Source organism: Agelaius tricolor, unplaced genomic scaffold (assembly GCF_023055355.1).
Source record: "Agelaius tricolor isolate 1412-34295 unplaced genomic scaffold, bAgeTri1.0.p SCAF_79, whole genome shotgun sequence".
Lineage (NCBI taxonomy): Eukaryota > Metazoa > Chordata > Aves > Passeriformes > Icteridae > Agelaius > Agelaius tricolor.
Genome location: NW_027269339.1, coordinates 377,933 through 402,181, shown reverse-complemented (window position 1 = coordinate 402,181; position 24,249 = coordinate 377,933). Strand labels below are relative to the sequence as shown.

Genomic DNA, 24,249 nt, shown 5'->3' with positions numbered 1-24,249 from the left:
GCTTAAACCTTTTGGGTTTTGTCTTAAGTGTATCCCATTTCATTTGTCTCTTACAGACACAGGCTTTTGTTTGACTAATTATAATTTCTAGTCTGTATATGAAGAATGTAAATAACTTTGCATCTTAAAGTAAGTGTTTGTTTATGTTGGTGTTAGTAGCTTTTCTCTGTAAGGGCAATTTTTTCAGCCTGACTCAGTTTTTTGCATGTGTATGTAGCTTATGTTGTGTAACAATGATTTTCAAGTAATCGATAAGATGTTTTGAGTGTTTTGCAGAATGGTTGGCACTACACACAGGCTAAATAACTGCTGTGTTGGATCACCATCTGATTGCCTGGGGCCCAGGACTTCAGAGCATTTCATAAAATGTCTTGATGTTACTTGTTAGTTGCCTTATGAAACCTATCCTTCTAGACATCCTGCTGCATTGTTTGTCTGAAGGTGGGGTAAGCTGCTGTGGGAAATTTTTTTCCCAGCAAGTTTAATTGGTTGCTGGGAATTACTAAATCACCAGCTATTATTAAGAATAGGCTTGTTGCTGCATAAAGGTGTCACAAAATAGTTTTGTGACAGTGGGAAGAACTGAAGGTGCTAGAAGGCTGCAGGCTTTACTAAATGCTTTCAGCGTCTCTATCTACCTTAAGGTGAGATGGACTGTCTTTAGATTTTTACAATGAAATTGTGAATTTATACTGAATTACTTTGTTGGCTAAGCCAATGTGGAAGAGGGATAAAAATCAAGAGTACTTACTGTAGTCAGTACTGTTTAGAAGCTTGTGAAGAAGAGGAAGAATAAACAACAAATCAGTTTATTACAAGCAGAAATCCAACACTGTTTGCTTCAAAGACTTTGTAGGGATTTTACAAGACTTTCCTTAAAGCTTACTGACTTTTTCTTTGCTACCTCTAATCACTGTAGGATAAGTGTTGCCTGGAAATAGCTCTTCAGTTAAATATGATGGGTACTGTTTTGGTATTTGGATACTTGTTCTGTTATGATTTTTTCAGTACTATAAGGGAAGGAGTACCATTACCTTAAATACTATGTTTATAATCTTAAAGACTACTGGTTTTATTTCTTTTGCTGTCTTGGTAGTATTAATTTTTTGACCTGCCTTTTGTAAGAGGTCTGTGTGATGTTTATTGGTAGTCTGTGGGGAGCTGTCTGTATGTGCTAGATATCTGAAACAATCTGTAAAAAACCAGGAAATTATAAATTTTTCTAATACCTTTCCCACCTATGCGGTGTTATATCCCTGGGATTATTTATGGAGGAGATGTGAAGCATCACAAGATCAGCTTTCTAATTCAGTTTTGAAAGTAATTTGTGAGGTAGGAATTGCACAGTAGATGATGCAAGTTATCAGGCAATCCATATTATCAGAACCTAGCTAAGGAAGCATGGATTAGCTGAAATGCTCACAGGAATGTTTGTAGCTGCTGAGAGAAACTGAGAGGATAATTGCTAATTAGTTTCAAACAAGACAGGTGAATTAATATTTGCAATTAATGATGTGGGTGAAGGAATGAGGCCTCTGTTCATTCAATACCTGAATCAATCTGGGTGGAGCTGCATGTCTACTTGAGAAGATGCTTTGAACTCAGAGTTACTTTGATTTGAGATGGAGTCTGGAAGGAGGGGTTGGATGGGGCTGAGCAGGACATGGAGGGGCAGCTCTGTGACATAAAGGTTTGGCTGCATGCCTGCAGGCTGGGGGCAGTGGGCCCCAGCAGCAATAATTGCTCACAGCCAGGACTTGAGACATCAGTCGTGCTGCTGGAAAAGCAAATGCACTGGAGTTTATATGTAGGATTGTTATCTGCAACTCAGGTGACTGTAAAGGATATTTTTCTCTAAAAAGAGAATAGCATTTTTTTTTGTGTAGGGAAGGATTCAGATGGGGAACTTTGTTGAGGATATCACAACTTCATACTGGTTTTGTGTGCCAGCCCGGGAAAGGGTGGTGGACAGCAGCAACTAGAAGAATCAGAAATGTAGAAGACATGTCCTATAAATGGAGGGTGAGAGAACTGGGTTTTATTTCATCTGGAGAAAAGACAAGGACCTACTGAAAAGAGAGTTAGGTTGGTGTTCAAACTGTGTCAACAAAAAAGAGGTGAGATCATCGGGGTCCAGTGCTAGGAGAGACCTGGTAAAGGCTCGAGCAGCATGGGGAAAGGTGTGCTAAAAGTGCTGGGACAACGTGCTGGCAGTAAGGGTCACACTGCGTGGAAGGAGCTCCCCTGGAGAGGCCCAGGAGCCTCTGTAATGCAGTCTTGAGTTCTCAGTCCTACCTGGCTGCCCTTTTTCAGGACCCTGGCAGATCTTTATTCTGTGACCATCTCTGTTTTTGCAAATGGCAGCACAGTGTGTGGGATGGTTGATGAGAAAAGCACGAAGCTCTATTTTCAACCAGTCCAATTCTTGTTTTGGTGGCTTGGCTGTTGGTAAGCACTGTGGTAAATTACAGAGAGAGCGATAGTATAGCAGTAGTGATAACTACAAAAATAGATCTGTGTTCCAAGTGGCCTTCTGTTGTTGTAAGTTGTATTTTAAGAAATAAATCTTGCTGATGCTTTTTTCCCTGGTGACGCTTAGTTTCCAGGCAGTATTTATGAAAAGCTACTGTGCATTTCTAAGTTTGTTTTATGTGTCTACACTGTCCTTTAGCTCCTATAATTTTTTTTTTTTGTTTCTTCATGCCACAGTTTCTGTTGCTGGCCCATTGCTTTTTCAAATGCATCTGGAGTGTAGGAGTTAAGTCTGTTGGCAGTCTGTGTGGAAGGGAGGGTGAGCATCTTCTGTGCATTCTTTACCTTGCTCTTGAACTTGCTGCTCACAGGGAGGTTGGTATTCTTCCATTTTTTATAATCTGTTGAGGAAGAACCCCAGATCATTAATTTGAGGTTACTTAATTTAGAGCTTTTCAATTAATATGTTGAGACAGCTTTTAAAGCTTTTAAAACAAGGAGGGGGGAAATAGTATTTTGTGGGGGCAACTGTATTTTTCATCCCATTGTGTATATTTGTTCATGGCTGTGAAATAAGTAAGGTTGGGACTGAAGATTATGACTATACTGTGAGGATTAGAGAAAGAAAACAATTTTTAGTTGAACCTTCCAGTATTCCAGAGTTCATCTTGGCATTTGACTGAGCAAATAAATGTGTTTTTAATGAAGAGTTCAAAAATATATTAGTTTTGTGGTTCAGCTGAGAGGCAAAAGCTGTGGTTTTGTTCACACTTAAAAGTTGTAGGCTGTGTTGCATTTTAATGATGCCATTTGAGCTGCCACAACCAGGGCTTTGCTTGTGTTTCTATGGAAAACTTATATTAAATGGGTTCAATCGGGACATTAAAGAATTATCCCATAATGAAATAAGTCAAAAGAAAAATTCTTGGAAAATGTTTGGAAACTTAGCCAGCCATTTACTAATTATTTACTTATTTTCTTCCCTTGCCCTCCCTCCTCCAGTGTGTTTTGTGGGTGAGGCTCTTGGCATTTCTTAGCTGGAGGGTAGAGGCAGAGTACCAGGCAGGGTAGCACCAGCAGAGCAGCTGTTTAAGTGAGCCCCTCTGGTCACCCCCGCTCCCTGTGTGCCAGGTGTTCCTGCTGCCCCTGAGCTGGGTCCCTCTGGATGCACCCTGTGGATTGCTTCAGGCCACTTGTGTGGTGGTGGTGGTGGCCAAGTGTGTCTCCTTATCTCGAGTTAAAAACCCGACCCACATAGTGTGATTCATGTTTCAACGACCTTGGCTCTGGTATTGCTTTGATCTACAGATCTTCTTGTGTTGCTCAAAGTTAATTGCTTAATGTGGGGTATAGCCAGAGAATGTCAGGAAGATGGGAAGAGGAACTTAGGAAGATTTAATAAAAAGAAACAAACCCCCAAACCAAGCACCTCTGCTGCCCACCCCCCCCCCCCCCCCTCTTCCCACAAAAAAAACCCCTAAAAAATAGTACAAAACACCAAACACAGAAACACAAAAAACCGCCCAAAAGTGAAACTTAAAATCAAATAGAATTAGTAGAGCCAAAACTTCAAAATTTTGCATAGTCAACATACAGGAGCTGTAATATATTGTGTTCCTCTTCTCTTCCCCACCCCCCTGCCCCCTCACATTGTAAAGAAATGTTTTCTTTTGATGCCACAGCCTAAGTTGAGCAACAATAGTTGTAATAAGTAATGGGATCTGTGCCACTCCTTAGTGGATGGGTGGTTGTATCTTTTTCTTGTACTCCAGATGGGTGGAGGAGCGCAGATGTTAGAGCATGGTGCTGACACTTCGGCCAGAAACTGCCTTATTTCACTTAGAAAAACCATGTCATATCCCCATTTTTAATTATTTTTCTTCTGGGAGGCTATGCAGTTATCGCTTCCTCGGTTTTTACTTGCATTTTTGCTCTGTAATACTTTCTTCCACAGCTCGTAGCTGTCCTGTTTTTGTTAACTTTTTCTCCGAGGCATGGGGCAGACTGCCTGCCAGGACAGCCCTTGGTTGGGCTGCTGACATCTCTGAGGAGTGCTGCAACTCATCTGTTGGGTGTGACAGCTGTAATGCCTTTGCCATGTGCATTACAATAGAGCACAAAACATACATGTGCATGATCCTGCAGGAGGGGAATGTGGGCAGTTGGTAGAGGGAAAAATTCCTTCTATTCCCATATTTAATGTTGCTCAAGGCTCAGGACTAGATTAAAAAGGGCGAGTAAGCAGAATCCCTGCCAGGGAAGCTAAGCTATTCGGGATTGTCAAGGAGAGGTCTGGAGGAATGTCGTGGGGAATTAAATCAGGAGCCACATGGAGCTTTCCCTCTATGCTTATTTTGTTTGCCCTCATGTGAATTTCTAAGAATGCGTGGTTCGTGGAAGACCCTCTTGAATGAAGAAAGCATCTGTGTTTAAGGGGAAATCAACACCTTAAGCCAGCTGAATAAGTGTGCATCTATTTGAATGTGTTTGTTGAAGTGGTTTTATGGCCAAAACAGGATAGAGAAAATACTAATCAAAATTTCATTTTGTTGGTATTAGTAAAGTTCATTCATATTAAGAGGATGGGAAAATCAACTTTGAGAATATTCTTATAAATTTGTTTTTAGCTGTAGTACTTATTGCATTTCTATCATGGTATGTGCACATATAGCTGATATATTTCAGTTTCCCTCATATCAAAAGAGAATTGTGGAATTTAAGGCTTTATATTCTGGGCATATCATTTGCTTGGGAAAGCTGCAATAAAAATTTAATACAACCTTCACTTACTTGCCAAAAATTAAATTGTAGCTCAAACATGAAATGCCTGATGTCATTCCTACTACCTAAAAGCACTCCTTTCGTTTTTTTAGGAGCTTGTGATGTCATCAGCTGAAGCGAAAACATCTACCTCATGACCTGGCATGTAAGTGAAGGAGGAACTGATACTTAAAAATAAATAAACAAATGTGTGTGTTGGTGTTTACAATGTGTAAATTGAATCTATATACCTTCAACTTTCAGATATCACCTTTTGAATGAAAGCTTTCTGAATTTTAAAGGAATATAAAGTCTTTTAAAGGGGAGGAAGTCATAAAAGAAGCTGTTAACAGTAACATTTCAGCCTGTGGGACTCCTTAATAATCTCAGTTAAAATCTGTCTTATGTATCCCATAATGTTTGAAATGCTGGTAGGCATAGATGGAATAATTTTATCTTACCTCAGTATTTACATGTGCTGCTTCTACTCCTTTTTATTTTGTGATTCTTTTCTGGATATAAATTCTGATAGTTGTGATGAATGCATACTATACATGGTGATATCCTTCCTAAAATTAAATACTCTGCTTGTGCAGAAGATTTATATTCTTGATATACTCAAGATACTTCATAGTGAACTTTCTGCAGCTTTGTGACTCTTCTATTTTATTCCCTTAAGTAAGCAAAAATATTCCAATCCTCTGCAGAGGCATTTTTAGATTTTTTTTTTGTCTGCCCACTCTGCTTTTCTTTTATGTGGCTTAGAGGATTAAAGTGCAGTCAGTGCTTTGAGGGGCCAATGTCAGCAGTGAGCTGAGTGTTCCTAATTGGTGCCAACACCTGTCCCTCATTATGAAGCCTTGTTCAAGCTGTCCGGTGAACCGAGGTAACCGGCCTCCCTTGCATGTCTCTAATGTGATTATAAAGCCCTCTCCTCATGCAAGTTTTATTACTTATTCAACTTTTGGACTGATGTGCAAAGTAAAGCTAAGCTGAGCCATTTGGCTGGCTACCAAAGATCCTAAGGACTGGCAAAGAGAAGGGATTCACTCATCTCAATTTCAAGAATTTTAGATCAAAGCTTGCTTCTGTTATGACCGTTTAAATTTTTTTTTAAATGGGGGGAGGGCAGGACTGTTTCTTGGGGTTTTTTTCCCTAGTTTTCAACGTCAAATACTCTGAATTTAGAGACCAGTTCTACAGATTCCAGCTGAGCTGTGAACATCTGAGTGCAGCTGCTATTGTGCATAACCCATTGATTTTCTGCAAATAGAGCTTTGGCCTTGACTACTCTTGCACCATCGCTTTGTCTTCGAGGGGTCAGGGCTTAGCAATTCTTTTCTACACAATACCAGCGTCAGCCTCTCCTCCCACCTGATTCTGTACTGTTAGCAGGGCTGTGATGCATTGTGCTTTGTCATTGCAGTTGGAAAAGATGACCTCAGATAGATTTCACCAATGAAATTGATGGCTCAGATGAGATGGATCACTATCACGTTTAGGCTTTGCAGGCAAAAGTTTAAGCAGATTACATTTTTCTAAGTAGTTTAGGTAGGTTTTTAGGCGTTTAGCTTGCAAAATTCAAGTGTGCAGCAGTACAGTGCTGGCTGGAGGTTTTGGGTTATTTCCTTATGAGGGAGGAGAGAGGCAGAATAACTTCAGATGTGTATCTTGGAAAGGTTTGAGATAATAAACCTGTAAGAATCACATGAGAACACTGTTAGTTATCCAGATTTGGAAAAATGTAAGAAAATGAAAATGTAGTGGATTCTTAAACTTGAGACATGGAATTGGAAATCTAGTTATTAAGGGGATTGAATCTCTGCAGAATAGAAGAGAACCCAAAAGAAAATCCCAAGTGGATAGGGCCCTAAGGTGGATGTAAGCTGTATTTGTACAACTGTTTATTTGATTTCTCCTTAAAAAAGAAAAACGAAAAATCAACAACTCAAGCACACTGGGAATTATCTAATCTTTTACTTAATAATTTTGACCAGAATCGTTCTGTGAGCAGCTATCAACAAATTTTAAGGGCAACAGTATGTCAAGTGTCAGAATCTCTGCTGATTGTGCTCATCATAATCAAAATCTTATCTGATAAACAGACTCATTTCAGTATTTATCACGGCCTTATAGACACCCCTCTTCTGTAGTCCGCAGAGGTCAGGTTAGGAAGTGATGAATTAAAAACCAATGAAATCCATAGCATAAGAGGATTTAATGGGTTATGAGTATGTGTAGTTTCAGATGATTTACCTTACTCAATTAGGCCAGTTGCTCTCTCTGATAATGGTCAGCAGTGGACACTTTATAAAGTTCTATTGACTCTGTTTCTTGTAAAATTTTGATTTTGGGATTTCCAGCAGATTGACATGACATTGTGTTTAATAGCCCTTATTCTCCATTTTGCTTAATTTCCTTCAATCTGTTTGTTTTTCAGCCCCTGCAATATTCTATAGCATGGAGTTTCTCAAAGTCATTTTGTACATAATGATTTTTTTTTCCTTCATTTAATTACTTTCCCTTGAAGTTTCTTTTGTAACTTTGTTTTCCTTGTCTCCTGGGCCATGAGAAGCTGTGAGTAGTCTCTTCATTCTGTTGCTTCTCTTTGCCACTTAAAATAGATCTCCCCTCTTCTGCATCCTCCTTTCAAAGATAGTCTGTTTCATCTCTTACCCTAAAGCCATGGCAAACTTTCCTTAGAGCTGTAGGTGGGGTTCACATTTTACAAATACTTCTCCAATGGTGTTGAGGGAGCTAGAAGATACTGCCTTGCACTTAGCCTGAATGAGTGATCCACTAATGTTGCTCATCCATAAAGCTTTCTCTGTGTCACTGAGTGGGTGTAGCAAATGAAACCAGACAGGTTTGTGTTGGTGCTTGTTGCTGCTTCTCCTGGGCCTTCCCAGAAGGCTGCCTCTCTTGCATCAATGTGCTGTTCTCCTCCTACAGTAGTTTGCTACAGGTGATTTGGGAATGTCCAAGTACTGTATTTTTAAAGACATTGAATTAATGCGTGTGTTTTAATCTTCTTCAGACCTAGAAGTGTCTCACAGGTGCTGTGGTGTGGCTGTGCATGTATTAACTAGAAACCATAGTTAATGTTGGGATAGGCCAACAGCACTCTGCCTCACTGGCAGGATGGCTGAGGGAGTAGCTGCATGTGCCTGATCTGTGATCTGCTGCCATATCACAGCTTCTCTGTGAACAGCCAGTCACTTTTGGTGTTGCAGAGGTGGGGAGGTGGATGGCCAGAGTCTGGGGTGGTTTTATTCTGCCCCAGTCTAAGTGCAGGCTTGATTGTGCCTTCTTTCCTTTGCAGAGCCCCTGGTAACTAGTACAGCTGCAGTGTGCCCCATGTCCTGCAGCTGGGTGAGGTAAGAGCCTGCAGAGAAGGCAGCTTCTTTACAGGTCTGTGAAAACCTCCTTGACGAGGTGGAGTTGCATGTACAAAAAATATCAACTGCAGATTTTGCATTGCATCATGGAGTCTTAAGAGTGATGCTGCTGTAAGGGTGGTTTTGTTTGTTTTGTTCAGTTTCATAGTTGTACTTTCAGTTGGAACCTCTTTTCCTGTTTCTCAGCAGAGATTTTAGTACTGTTCTTCACAGCATGGATTCAATTGCAGCAGCTGCAGCATCTTGTAGCTCTTACCATATGAGTAAACATTTAGTGAAACACCTTCCTACTTCCGTGGCTTGTAGGCATTTCCATTCTTCCCAGTACAGGAGTGCAGACAAGAGACCTGCTTTGGAGGCAGACTCATTTCCTCACACCTTGGCAGCTTTGGAAGGTCAGCTATGGATAGTTCCTTATCCTCAGGGGATGGAGAGTGTTCTCCTCTACTTTGAGTCCACCTGTTCAAGTCCCCATGTTCTTTGTGATCCACCTTGTGGGTTGGCAGCTTTTCTCCTGTGCCAGAAAAGCCACCTGCATCAGCACAGCCTGAGAAGGACATGTTTTCTACTAGGAGCAGTATAATGGTGATGATCTAGTCTTAGTTGTTTAAATCTTGTTTATTTCCACAGAATAGAAGAGGAAGGAGGAATTTAGAGGAATGTTAATGGTCAGTCCTGATCAGTGTGTCCCCTCATTAAAAATATGAAAGTACTTTGGCTTCAATTTGGCCATTTGATGAGAAATTGAACCTTGCGTGGTTTTCAGGATGCATCTCTTGACTGCTTTCCCAAACAAGATGTGGCATTTTTGAAACCTTGGGCAAATAGAATGGTCCTTTCCTCTCTTCAGGGTAGCATCAGCCCCAGTGAACAATTCTATTACTTATTTAGTCATTGCTGCAGCTTGTGTTATGGCAGAGAAAAATACTTGTTTCTGCCTCTACTTTGTACATAAAAATGGACAAACATCACTTGGCCACAGTACATCTTTCATGATGTTTTTTCCCCATGTCAGTTTGGTGATAGAGAGAAACCTGGAATAGTATTTATTTTTATAGATCTATTTTAAATCTTTGACTAAAAGACCCTCTGTGTCCTCTGATGTGTTGTATATTACAGATTTGTAGTACAATAACATTAATTTAATTAACCAGACATTAAAATTAATTTTAAATCATTAGTTATTAAGACAGTTTTTTTAATCTCTTCAAAAGATTTTTTAAAAATACTAACCTAAACTAAAAAGTATTTTAAAAAATCCTTATAGTAAATGCTTTCTCATGCTGTGATGTTTTGACATGGAGAACCAAAATAATAATGCAATTGCATATATACATGTTGTGTAAAAGGAAAATGTAGAATGTAAGTATTCAACCAGAGATTTGAAATACTCCAAATACTGTTTAGAGTTCTGGCTGTGACAGTACATTCCCTTTAATTGTTCCTATCCAATGATCCCCTTAGTGCACTCTTTTTACTTGAGGAAAGCTTTAGCATCCAGATTTATTTCAACTTGTAAATGACAGCCATTTCTTGTCAGATAAGGAAAGAAATTATCAACCTAATGTTTCCTGCAGGAAAATATTTGTGTTCTTACTTTCTTTGTGTAGGGTATAAAGATGCATATTGATGTTTTCTGCCTTTTACAATCCGTCAGGTTTTGTTGGTGATGGAAAATTTTGAAGTGAAGTGGTTAGCCTCTTCAAAGCATTATAAGTAAGAAAAAAATGAGTTGAAACAGATGAAATAGTTAATGCAGGCTGCTGTTGTTGATTCTTTTATTTGATATTTGAAAAGAACAAAGCAAGAACAGTGAAACCTACTTTAATATATTCATTAGCAAGTTCAAAAAAATTAAATTATTATTTTAAGCAAGTGTTTTGTAGGATATAAGAGCTGTTTCCTATGCTATTAATTGAAAAGTTGTTTTTCATAATCCCAAATAGCACAAGCATTTCTAGATCCTTCCTTCTTTGATAGTATTTTTCCTGCATGTGATCCTAGCTGCAATACTAGTACTGTATTTTGTCATGGAAGCATGCATTAGTACAGGTGAATAAAAGAAAAAGATACAAGTGGGCAACTGCTGGCAGCATCAGGCAGATGGGGCAAACTGGAGCTTCACTTGAACTAGTCTAATACTGGTTATTGCTTAATTTTCAATTAAGTAGGGATACTTCTGTGGGCTTTCTTTTGTCCCCATCTCCCATGTCCCTGCAGCTTCATCATTGTGCAACAGCAGAACAATACTTAGTGTATCACAGGGATTTTTCTTCTGTTTTTTTCCACATGTGCATCAGCACAGGAAGGGCAGTGAGTGACAAGGTCACAGAATATGCACTTGGGAGACCTGGATGCAGCTGCTTGCTGATGCTGGAGGCTCCAGCGTGATGTATGGCTGCTCTGCGCTGCAGCTCTGAAATGTCAGGGCTTTTAGTGCTTGCTTAATCTGAGCTTATCATGAGGGTAGATATGGTGAAGACTGAAAAACACTTAGAGCCAAGGTAATGTGAATCATACCAGTTCTTAAAATAGAAAGCCCAGCTAAGCGCTTGGAGGTTTTTCTGCTCAGTCATATTGGTGAAGCGTGTGCTGCTCCTGTTTCTCACCAGTGCTTGGCATGCCTGTGGCTGCAGTCTCCTTGCAGACAGACACAGGGCACGTGGCTGTCTTTGGGTGTGGAACCCAAAGGGGCAGCCAGCCCCTTGTTTGCCTGGCTTAGCATAGGGTGTGATGACCTCTCCTGGTCCATTTTTAGTAGCAGTGCACCCACATCAGTCTTCAAAGCCAATGTTGTCCTTAGCTTTGTTTAGTAAGTGGACTTTTTTTCTTTTGTCCCTTGGTTCTTGAATGTCTTAGTGTTTAGTCAGGTATGAGTTTTCTTCTGAGGAAGCCCTGCAAAACAGACAGAACATGTTGAATAACTGTGAACCCAGCTGAGGGCTCTTCCGAGTGGATGAGGAACTGGGGTAGGTGCTTTTCCATGGCACTTGGTGCAGGTGCAGTTTTAGGGCCGTATGTGAGCTGGCCTTGCCTCCTGGGCATTTCCTTCAGGGATCAGTTCACTGCTGTGTTGTTTCCAACAGCCTGACAAGAGACAGTTTATGTGATGCTGAGCAGAGGAAGTGAGAGCTGTAGTGGCATCCTTCTGTTGACAGCGTCCTGCTGGTCACCTCAGCAGGTGGTGGTGCTTGTTTGTTCGGTATCAAACAAGCACCATCACTTCCCATTGTGACTTTCCCGTTGGGAACTTGTTGCTCATTTCATCGTGCTGGAGATCTCCTTGCTCCCCCAGGGAGGGACCTACAGCACTGAGATGGACCTGGCTGGGGTGGGCAGGCACAGTACCCTGCTGAGGGCCGTGACTCCCTTTTCTGAGGGATGTACCCTCCTTTTTGCCTTTTCTCTGCCTGGTAGTGATGCCAGGAGGAGGGTGAGAGGAGCTGGGAGGTGGATGTGAGGAGTGTTCATGGGGCTGCAGCCACACAGACACACTTCAGGCGTGTAAGCGTGGCGATGCCAGGCAGCACCAGACTGGTTGTGGTTCTAGGGAAGGAAAGGATTTGGGGTTTTTTTCTTTTATATTAAAAGCAGACTTGCATTCAAATGCAATATGGTGTTTTGAAGGAAATAATTTTGTGTGTCCAAATCTCTGATGCTGTTTTAGGAAAATGATAGTCCTGTTAATAAACAGCTGGTATAAAACCAGTGTGGTGTTCAGGAGTAGAAAACTGATAATGAGGTCTGAAGCAGAGAGTTGCTCAGAACCACATACAGAGTGGTGTATTTGATTGAATTAATGACAGTCTGATGTGGTTTATTTTTGTTTTAATGAACTGTCCAGATCAGTATTGTCTTCAGGATGCTAATGCTAGAACTGTGTGATTAATGGACAGAAATATTTCCATGTCAGCCTGGCCCACCTGGCTGTTCTGTGTACAGGCCAACATGTGTAGCTTGTCTCAAAGATGAAAATGTCTGCTCAGTCAGTGCTGGGTGTCAGGAAATCACTGGGAAGACAGTGCAGTGTAATATCTTTATAGCCTCTTGGAGAGTTTCTCCTGAGGTAATGGTGGCACTGCACGTGTTGCTGGTGATTTGTTCTTCTGAGGATTTCTGGTTTTTAACAAGCTGCTTGGTGTGAGGCAATTTAGAAGGCCTCTGGTGTAAATCTGCTCCCCTGCCCTTGCAGTGGGTCAATGCATGGATGTGGTACCAGAAATTAAAACCTGTACTTCTGTTTTCAAGGTAGGAAAGGTACTTGGAGCTGTATGTTATCGTGTCATCAAAGCACATTATTAATGTGAAGTAGCATCACTTACCCTCTTTTTTACTTGGAAGGCAAAGTGATGGTCGTTAAGTACTTTGCACTAAGCTGAATGATGGATCATCACAGTAGAAGGGCACATGAAAGGATGTCAGGGTTCCCTTTTGGCCTATAATCCACAAGGAATGTGTGTGTGTGATTATATTTGGGGTTTCTTCATCCTAGTTTTATGATCTATCAGATTACTTCAGTCCAGTTCAGAATTTATCAATTTCAGGGGATAAGTCATGTTGGAATACGATATTTTGGACTTTTCTTCTCCTTTTTAAACCTTCAGTACCTTTGAGGCAGCTGCTGAATTGTTTTATATAAAGATGCAACATCCAAGGAAGACAGAGTTTGAGACTGCCTTGTTGCTACTGCATTTCATATAGACCCATGTTATTAGCCAGATTCCTGTAATGTGCACTTCCTTGCTTGCTACAATTACTTACTGCCTAATGACAAAGGAATTGGCTGTTGCTGGTACTGCTGCTTCTAAAAACTGGTGCATTCCTTCTTTGTTGAATTACAGATTATTATGCTAATCAAGACTTAGTATGGAATAGTAGCAAGACAAATTTTATTTTGTGGTGGGCCCAGAACAATCTTCACAAAATAATTCCTTATTTTATTTTGGGAGTTAGGGGAGACTAGGATAGATGTGGTCACTCTATTATGGACTTCTTGAGTACAGTAGGAGTATACTACAAATTTTTAAGACTTTTCTGCTTAGAGTGAAATAAAAAAGCAATCACAGACTTGTTAAGGTTGTTACTTTGTTTGCTGATCCTCCTCTTCTGTGAATTGTTTAACCTTTCAAACCTTTTCAGTGTAGCAAATATTGCTACACCAGGTTCTAAGTGAGTATTTTTTCCAGTTTATATAGCCTTTTTGTGAGATTGGATAGGATATTTAAAAATAATAATAAAAAACCCAAACACGGGTGATCTCTCTTCCTCTAGTTATTTGAAAGGTTGCATTAACTCTATTCATATTTCGTAATTTCCCTGGCAGTTGACTATGAAATCTGACCTATTTAAATGGTTTTACTGTACTACATTTCCTGGAGACCTTTCAAGATAATTTGCTTCCTAATCTAAATTTAACAGTTACATAAACCACATTTTGGAGACTTGGAAATTGCTACCTACTGCCTCTGCCTTTTTTTTTTTTTTGTAGACAAGCCATATTGTAAAAATGTAAGTACAGAATTTTAATCTGAAATTTGCATTGTAGCCTGTCATTTGGTTTTCATACATAGATGCTGTTTTTCTTTTTAATAAAATAAAGTAGGTTACTTTTTGTCCCACTTGAAAATTTCCATAGTGTTGTGGCCAATTCCATTTTTGTCAGGCTATTTTAAGATGTGAAGAAGTAAAATCTCACAGGTCTAGGATATATTTGCTTAACAGTTTCTTGAATTTTCTGGTTCTGTCTTTTCCATCTTTATAGGTCCTAACAGGTACTGAGTAGTGTATGGATGTGTTTAACCTTTGTCTGCAACAAACAGAAGCCAGGAAGCATGGCTATTCCTTGGAGATACTGTTTTGTTCAGAAATCTTGGCTGGCTGTAAGGATTCATTTTGTGTGCTTGTCACTGATGTCTTGCCTAATATGCTGTACAAATTCAGACTGTGATATCTCATCCCTGTGTCTGCTGTTACTGATGAACTATGCAGAGGAATGCATTAGAAAAAGTAGCTAAATGTAGTAGTTTATTTGGTAAATTTATTTGTTTACTCTGATGCAAATTGAAAATGAAAAAATATTTGTTTTGTCTTGTTTCGGCAGGTATTTGAGATGGGTTTTTGTTTTGGATAAGGCTCTGAAATTTTGTTACCTGTCTGCTACTTACATGTGCTACTTGAGTGATTTTTTTTTTTTTGAGTAATCCATGGTAACTAGCTTTTGAAAAGTGGGAAGTGCCTTAAGTCAGTGCTACATTGATTTTCCTCAGGGGTGGAAGAGAATGGTGGTAGAGGCAAGTGGCTGCTTCTTGTTCACTTTAGCAGTGCAAGTACTTGTGAATAAGCAAAAAGGAGCAAACATAACTTAGAAATCATTAATTACAAAACATATCCCTTAGATTTTTGGAAATATCAGTGTTACTATCTTAAGATTCTTGCATGTGCTGTCTGAGGTGTTGATTCCTCTTAGCTTGGGATTCATGTTTTGATTTCAGCCAGGCGTGTGCAGGGTGGCTTTTTCCTGGCTTTCCTTGAAAGTGCAGTGATGTGTTGGATACAAGCATCGATTCTGTCTCCAGGGCAAAATTCCCAATATGTACAGCAGCCTTGTGGAAGCCAGGAAAAGCTGGCAGTGTAACGTTGCTGTCTGTGGCTGAGGTTTTCCTGGGGTTGTTTTCTGCTTAAACACACAGAAAGGTTTAGGGCATCTTGACCTGTCTTCAGTTGTTAAGGTGACAGCAGGCAGCGATGCTGATTTCTCTTTTTTAAAGTTGCAGTTCATGTATTAAGCTGTTTCAAACAGATTGGGCATAAACGTGCAGCCATGGCTTGGCAAGTTAGAAGTGCAACAGGTGTAGAATATGGTTCAAGTTTAGGAATAACTCTACTAATTCATATTAAAAATGATGCCAGCAAATGTTTCATTGCAGTAATTGCCTGCAGAGTTGAACATCTTTTTCCTTGTGACATGAAGATTTCTTACTGCTGCTTCTGTTTTTCAGTTTTCATTTAGAAGATCCCTGAAGGTGGGCATTTTTAGAATTTGTATATGTTGTCATACAAGTGATTAATAAGATGTTAGTCCCTCTGTGGATTAAAAAATAAAAAAAAGGGGGCAAAAGCACTTAGTATATTGTGTTTGTATTTTTAATGATCGTTTTTGAGGTAGTCTGTGCTTGCCTATAATGCCTGTGCGCTCTTGAAGTCCATAGCCACTACTTTCTAAGGTAGTGAGAATCGTGATCTAGTGACTGAGAAACGAGGATTTTCTCCAGGCATTTTGGGAGGAGAGAGGGACAGAGCCACGTCTCTTCTATTCTGCAACAACGTTTCAGTCTTGAGTTGCTTTACTCTCCCTTAGCTTGTACATTGAAACTGCTAGAAAGTGTCGATGTTAAAACTTAAGTTGGTTGAATCGAGAAGTTCATCATGTCCATTTGCAAAATGCCTGGACAAACTGAAGGATGCCAGTCTGCTTTGGGGCTTTTGGACTGAAGCTGGGAAAGGTTGGCATCAATTTTCATGGTGGGGGGAGGAAGGGATGTCCCCTGAATTTCTGAATTGAGCTGCTTCTGATTCTTCTCCATTCTTCAAAGGCAGGCGAAGTGAGGCAGGAGCTTTCCCACTGAATGGATGTTTTGGGAACCCTCTCTAGTGTCTAGGGAATGGAAGCATCATTATCAGGGAGCCTTTCTGATGAGTCCTCATGCCTTGAAGTGGAAGTGAGCTGGAAGTTGCGTGGCAGTCCCAGTTTACACAAGGGAACAGCAAAGCAGTTCTCTGTTAAAAAGAAAGTGAAGTCCCCTGTAGAGGTGTTCTCTGCTGAATGGTGCTCAGGCTCTGGGTCCTCCCGCATCGTGTGGGGACATTAGGGTGAACTTGTAGCCCGTTAGACACTTAAAAAACCTGACTTACCGAACACGCCACACCTGTAATTTGTTGGAACTGTGGATTTTTATACACTGTTGATGTGGTTAATATTGCTGAAAAAGTCAGGCAGGAATCCAGTACTATTGCTATTCAGGGCTTTTTGCCCTCAGTGACTACTTTTTCTGTTTCTGTCTGCTATCATGGAGGTGTAAATCTCTTCCCTGAGCTGCTACAAACCCAGTTCTCAAATAACAGCTTGTTACTTTTGTTTAGTGTGTGTTTGTTTGTTTTTTTACTCTCATGGAGTTTTTGGCAGAGGTGAGCTTTTTGTTCTAAAGGTTTTGTTACACTTGCCATTTCTATGTAAGCTGTTTTTGAAGCTTAGGCATCTCTGCTCTTCTTTCCTAGCTGCCCATGCAGAAGTCCAGGCTTCCTGGGTGTTCTGTCCTGTAGTTGTCTCTCTCAGCCTCATGTTTGACCCTACTTTAATTGAATGCTCATGTTACACTTTGCAGATAGTTGTCCTTAGTACAGAGCGAAAAAGTTTTATTGCTGCATGTTTATATAGGCTCTAAGAGATGGGAATCACCTGCCATAGGCTTGCAGCACCTTTTAACAATTGCTGAAAAATTCACCTGGACATAAAACCAGAGCAAGTAGCAAGCACTTCCATTTCTTGCTAAGAAATGGAAGTGCTTACTACTTGCTGAGAAGTGGAAGTGGGGAATATTGCTCAGCTCACTTAGATGCTTCTTTTTGTTGTTTCCCAGGTCTTCTAATGTACCTGATGGTCTTTAAGGCAGGAAATAAAACCTGTCAGCAGATAAGTTGTCATGGGCAGAACCTGTGTTTTTTAGGGAGACTTGCATGCTGGAAGGGGCTGGGTTTGGCCTGGAGTGCAAACTCTCAAAAGGGGAGTAAGTTTTATTTGCTCGTGATTAAAATCTGTGCCTTTTAATTTCACAAGTTTGCAGTATGAAAGTAGTCTTGTAGACCTGCCTTCAGTACCCTGCAGCAAACTTCAAGTCTGGTGTCCCCAAAACATGTACAAAGACAAGTCCTTCTGACCCAAGTGCCTGCTACATGTCAAACAGCTTTTGTCCAAGAGCTTCATGGAAGTTTCTTCATCTGTACCAGCTACCTTCCATTGCTTGCTGGAAGCAAAGCCCTGTGGTGTTTTGACTATTTAATATTTGCTGTTGCTCTTTTCTTGGACACTGGTCTGCGCATGTAGCATGGCTGCCTTGTCTCCCCTATGTTGCTTGAGCTGTGAGAAGGTGAATTAATGTGAAATTATTTGTTATGTAATGGAATTTTATACCTTGCTTAAGTGATGATGCAAATGACCTTTGTCTTGTGTCTTTCTGTCTTCCCCCCAGGTTAAATACCCAACTCAGAAATTCTGTATCTGCTTTCTTGATAACTGGAAGCATCGCTTCCTTTGTCAGCTTTCAGGAGTGCGGACAATGTCTTTTTGTAAAACAGGTTGAAAGGATTGATTTTAAACTTGGAGTGATCACTGCATTTAGATTCAGTAAACTCACTCTCTTAAATACAAAGACTGCTGAAATTTTCCACTAAATTGAACACTTGTGCTGCAAACAATTCAATTTCAATCTCTTCAAAGCCTTTGGGCAGGCTTCTCTTATCTGGAGATCTTGTTTATCCCGTGGTATTTGGATAATCTCAAGACCCATTGTACAGTAACTAATGTGGAGTGCTTATCAAATGGATTATTCAGCTATGTTGCTTTTTTTAATGGCATGTGGTTATGTTTAAGCAATGAAGCTGTTTACACTTCAGGTGTAGCCAAGCTGGCACTTAGAGTACTGCAGACATTTCAGGTTCAGCTATCTGTAACCTACTTGAGCATATCTTCTGCTTAAAAAAGAAACAACAAAAAAATAGAGTATTCCTGCAGAATTACTTTTTACTTCTTTTCTTTATTGATTTTCTCATTCGATCCATTACAAACATAGGGGTGATTTTTATTTACTGCTATTAATTGTAAACTGTTATTGAACCTTAGTTAACAAATGTAACAATGAATGTTATAGAGTGGCAGGACTAATAAGAATATATATAGATTTTTCTTGGCACTTGTTTAGAGTATATAGCTGATAACTGTTTTGATTTTTCTTTTATTAAGTAGAAGTGCAGAAAGTTCTTCTTCCCCTCTCTGTAGCATTACATGTTCAAAATTGAATTTCAAAAAGTTCAAAACCTTTTTTTAATGCAGCTGGTGCAGTGCCACTGAAGTATTTCTCAGTGATACTCTTGATCACTTCTCAAACTTCTGAAAACCATGTTGCATGTGAAATAAAGGGTGATCAGGTGACTTAAATGGCATCAGTCACTGCTTTCTATGATTGCTGCTATTTAAAATCAGCCTTTTGCTTTGCATCAACGCCTTAAGGTTTCTTTGTGTTTTGTTTGTTTGTTTAGGTTTTTTTAAGGTGTGTTAGATTTCTAAATCCTTGCCTTGCTGTGCATCCACCTTATTTCCTGGCCTCCACCCGTCTCTCAGCTAGCTACTGCCGCCATGGCAACTCTTGCTCCAGCTGAACAGATGGGACATTGAGTGGAGCAGTGCACGCTCATGCCCTGCCGGGAATCAGCTGGCGGGTTGCACTTCTTTCTGCAAAATTAAAAGCAGGCTCTGCCCAGCAGAGGCATGCTGGTTTTGAGGGTGCTCAGTTTCACAAATAGTACTGTGATCTATTAGTTGCTTGCAGAAATACACCATAATGACTGGACTGGGACTGTTTCTATGCCCAAGACCTCTTCAGAGGAGCTTTGCCTTTAGTTAGAAGAACTTGGCATCAGCCAGCAGCCAAGTGATTTTCTGGTAGAACTGTTGCCATCAACTTGGTTTTTTTTCTCTTTAGGATGCGTCAGGATGAAACGCCACAGGCATCTAAGCACCAGTGACAGTTCAGACAATGAGAGTAAGTAATACCTGCTAGTTTTTTTTTTTTTGTCTATCACCCCCTTGTGGTTTCCCTCTATGGTTTGAGGGCGAAGTGTTTAACCTCTTAAAATTTCAAAAAAAATGTTTCTTGATTGGTTTCTTTTTGCATTTGTGGTCTTTGGTGTTCTGAATCATGTTATAGGAGGAGAATAAGGCAAAGGATCTTATAAGGGGAGTTTTGAGTATACTTAGAATTTCAAGAGAAACTTGTATATCTTTCTCATTTATAGTTGGCAAGAAGAAATCTGTAAATCAAGAGAAATTTTGCTGCCCAGGGTTCTATTCTGTGATTATTTTTCTAAAAATAATCCCATTGTCTCATGGTATGCGGAGCTTCAACGTTAAAATAGTTGGGGGTGGCAAGCTTCTTGAGCATTAATGTGTTAGAATTATAATCAGTGTATTGATTGCTGTGTTATCTCATACTGGTTCTTGATCTACTCCACTTCTCTCTGTTCAACAATTTAGTAAAGTTACACTTTAAGTGTTCCTTGGCAGACATCTACCTGAATATCTTCCCATTTTATCTGCAAGAAACCCAAAACAGAACAAGCCTGTGTGACAGGGTCTTGTTTGTTTCTTATAAACCTCTGCCTATCTAGTAGCTCTGTACATAATAATGATTCATTGTCATATTCACTGCAAGTCATTGATGTATCCTCTGCTAAAATAACATTTTGCCAGAAACATCTCAGATATCACACTATGGGTTTTTTGCATCTCTTGTTGGCACATTTTAGTATCATTGCTTTTTCTTTAGGGTTTTTTTTTGAGCATTTTCAAGCTCTGTTTTCCTCTTCCTTCCACTTTGTTTGAAGGGAACTAAATGAAAGAAAGCAGTCTGTCTGCTTGTTTCTGTTTACTCATGCTTGTGTTGGGCAGAGCAGAGTGTACCCATAAACTTGGTGTGCTGTGGTTTTATAAAGAACGAGTGGAACAGGAAGAGCTGAAATTAAGCCTACAGACTGCCTAACAGGTTTTTTTTGCCCACATCTTGTCAAAAATTATAATTCAAGAGATTGGAGTGCCTTGTGTTTCACTGGAAAATAAATGAATTGAGCCAAGCTATAATGATCCTTTTTTATTTCTTCTTTTTTTTTTTAACAGGTCCTTCCACTTCCTTTTCTTCTTGTTCAAAATACAGGAGCAAGTCAAAAACACCAGCAAATGAACAAAAGAAGCCTGCTGAGGTAAGAACTGGGTTGGTCACTGATAGCTTTTTTTCATGCAGTTTTCATGTTTCTAAGCCTTGAAGGAGTGAGCTATGAATCTATTGCTGGTGAGTCCTTTTGTCACCTGTCAAATTCTTTGTGAACCCTCATTTTCCTCACTGTGTGAGTATTACAGGAACTCTGATGTTTGATGGTCCAAAATGACTTATGGCATTTGCAGATGGTAATATGTAGTTTGTTCTTTCCCTGGAATTTTAATATCATTTTGAAATTGGGAAAAGCTGATATGGTCTTATGAGTAGAAAAGTGGCTAATAGGTATGTGTTTGGGAAGGATGATGTCTGCTTCAGGATGGAACAGTGGGAGGCTTAAGTGGGTAGGATATGTATATGCAGTGTTTGCTACTTTGTTACTCTTGGCTTTTTACTGTCAATGTAGCTTTTTTGTGTACTCTGCCATCTCCACCTGTTAGAACCTCAACACTTACCACTGTCACTGGACCTGTACTGACCTATTTATTAAATTGACATTTTTGCACAATCCAGTGCTCAAAGTCATCCTGTTGACCACTCCATTGGTAGACCCTCCTAGTGGAAGATTTGTTGGCTGCCTTCTCCAGATTTTATGCTTGCTTTCTTAAGGGCTGAAGTCAGATGCCAACTACAAATTTGAGAAATATTTCTTGTAGCTAATTCCCCTTACTTGTTATCATATTGCCTCTGAATGAGTCCTTCAGAATTTTAGTATGAGTGCTGAAAAAAGACTGACAAACCCCACTTTATTTCTATAGAATTTAAGGTTATTTACTGTACCAGCAGCTTTTTACCTGAGTGGTTACTGCTGTGCAAGGTTGTGTGAAATATGTAGATTATGCTCCTATAGCTTAAGCTATTCAGCAAATATGCTTTGTGCTTCTTTTCTATGTGCTGCTAACTAGGTGGGTTTGGTGTGGTAAGAACAAGGTAAATGATACAGGATGTGTCATTTCTTTGGAAGCTTAATTCTTATTGCAAGTCAATTCAAGAAAACTCAATTCTAAAAGAAAATGCAAAAATGTTAAAAAAATAAAATTGGCTTGAACTAGCTAGCTACATGGTGTTTTATTTGCAGCTAGTAAGGTTAAGAAAAACCCACTAAGCTTTTTGCCTTTAACATATTATGAGGATTATGGTTCTGTAAGAATTTAAATCTTAAAGCAGCTTGTGGCTTCTGAGGTCTTGTAAGTGTTGCTCATGTGTGCCTAGGCAGTAGCTTTGTTACCAGTCAAGCTGTGCAAATGGGAGCTGAAGCACATATATTGCCAGGCTGCTTGCTGTTTCAGATACAATAGGTGCTAGTCCCTTACCAGTCCCTTCTTTCTGCCCAGCCATGCAGTTTTATTCTTATATCTCTTCATCACAGGGATTGCCCTATTACAGCCTCCTTTAAGTTTGCTCCATTTTTTCTCTATGTGCATATGTACATTAAAACAATAATTATGAGGATGTGGTCCAGCTATGTAGCATACAAGTTTTCTGTTTACATAACCTCTAGGAGTTAAAACTAGCAGTATTTTCAGTTCATCCTTTTCAGATCATCTTTGCTGCCTTTTACCAGTTCTGAGGCAAAATCTTGATTCCTTTAGTGCTTGAAATTTGAAACTTTAAAGAATAAAACCTGGAATATACACTTGAAATTTCCAAGTCTATTTCATAATATAATCCTTCTAGTAATACTGGAATCACTTTGTCATATTTGACTTAAGCTTCTCCTCCTGGGGGGGAAAAAGAAGGGAAAAAAAAGGAAAGAAATCCCAAACTTTAGAACATATCCACTTTGGAAGGAGTGTCTTGAGTACCATATTTAAAAGATCCCTGAAATGAATTAAGTTCTCCTGGAGAGGGAGTGGAAGGGAAGGTGACAGAGTACTGAACATAAGACTTTTAACTATTGTTTATGTTTTGCTTTTGTTCTGCTAAAAGCAAGCGCTCCCTCCAGCCCCGTGAAAAGCATATGCTGGGAAATGTAGTATACAAAATGCTTTTGTCAGCAGAGCATTGAAATTGATTATTTATGCATCTAGTGGTGACAGCGGAGCAAAGCAAATACTGAAAAGGGACCCCACTATACATCTAATATCTATTAGATAGAAATTTAAATTTTCAGGCTGACAGCATCTCTTTAGCAAGACCTCTCTGTAACAAGTTGGCATTGCTCTCCTTTCATTCACCTCTGCTTGCCAGGCAGCAGGCTGCTTCTTGAGTTAGTGATGCAGAAAATCTAGAAGGTCAAAGCTATAAATAGTTGTTTGGAATATTTTTGTTCATGGTCTTCATACATTAATTTTTTTTTTCATGCCAATAAGTCTTGGTTTTTCAAATATATTGCATGTGAGTATATATGCTTTCTTCCCCTTCCTGTACCATCAGCAGCCCAACCTGAGTACCTGGGTTCTCTCCAATCAAAAGCTTAGGTTTGGTGCTCCAATAAGCAAGTTGTGAATATATGTCCAGTGCAGGACTTAGCTAATTATGCTGGTGTCCTCTGAGGTTGCCTGTAAAAAGTGATGAGTGGCTGCATCTGAGGACTGCTTGAATTGCCTTCCAGGTGCTTTAGAATCCGGGTGGGTTTGGGAATGGCCTCAATGGAGCGAGATCTCTGGTGTTACTGCCAGGCCGAGAGGTGCGGTGTTACACTGCAAGTGTCAAAGCCCATTTCCAGAGTGTGTATCAATCCAGAAGGGATTGATTGATTGATGTTAGTGGGTTGGACCTGGTTTCAGCTTACTCCTGTCTCCTCCTTGGAGAAGAAGGTGAGAACAAGGGAAGCCTGTAGTGATGCTTCTTCAGACCGTGGTGCTTCTGTAGGTAATGTCAAAAGTAGGGCTGTGTCTCTCTCTTACTGCTCACCTTCTGGATTACAGTCTATCACAAACTACTGAAATGGTGACTTCAAAGTTCTGTTATCCAATTAGCTTTAGCATTTACTGTGAATAAATAAGCTGTGTTGAGGTTAGAGGTACTCCAGTATTTCAGAGTCATAGCTGGTTTGGAGACTTTTATGATGATGTTGGCCACATACCATTTGTGGTGTTGCCCCTCAGTGGATTTAAATGTAGACAGGAGGGACTCACAGCCTTCTGCAGTAGGCTGTGTGGGAGCTGCAGGGTAGGAGACATTTGGATGTCTGGCTCAGCATGAAGCCTGTACTTGGCAGTTTCCTGTCTCCATGAAAACTGAGGCAGAAAATGATGGCAGAGTAGTGGGAATAATTTTTCCAGGGAAAATGCATTAGCTGGACTGGCCTGTATGACTGACCATGTCTTTTCCCTTATGCTTGTGGGGTCACAAAAGAGCCTAAGAGATCTTTATGACACTCAAATTTATGTATATCTTTTTTCAATCCTGTCTCCTCCTTGAAAGTGCAAAGAAGTTAAGTTAGTGTTGTGTTTTTTTTAAACCCTTTCCATATAACATGGCAATATTTTACTTCTCTTTGCAAATAGGGTTTCAAATCTCACAGCAGGAGTAATTTTTAATCCCTCATTGCTGATTGTGACAGCTGTATTATCATGTGAAATGCAGCTTATCTTCCAAAAGTAAATGGTCTGCATTCATTACTTGGGTACGTG

At 39.9% G+C, this 24,249-nt stretch overlaps 1 protein-coding gene across 8 annotated transcripts in view; it reads left to right on the top strand.

Moving 5' to 3' along the window:
* The window catches only part of JADE3 (jade family PHD finger 3), a 64,792-nt gene that overhangs the window by 12,575 nt on the left and 27,968 nt on the right, over nt 1-24,249 (top strand). For 3 of the 8 annotated variants that reach the window (XM_071418230.1, XM_071418232.1, XM_071418231.1), the window contains exons 2-4: nt 5,346-5,398; nt 19,385-19,444; nt 20,575-20,657. In XM_071418230.1, the coding sequence (XP_071274331.1) occupies nt 19,396-19,444; nt 20,575-20,657 (132 nt within the window). In that variant the 5' untranslated portion in view covers nt 5,346-5,398; nt 19,385-19,395. Of the gene's footprint in view, nt 1-5,345; nt 5,399-17,266; nt 17,982-19,384; nt 19,445-20,574; nt 20,658-24,249 lie in introns of those variants that run through there. The other 5 variants (XM_071418233.1, XM_071418235.1, XM_071418234.1 and 2 more) reach the window with 3 other exon arrangements.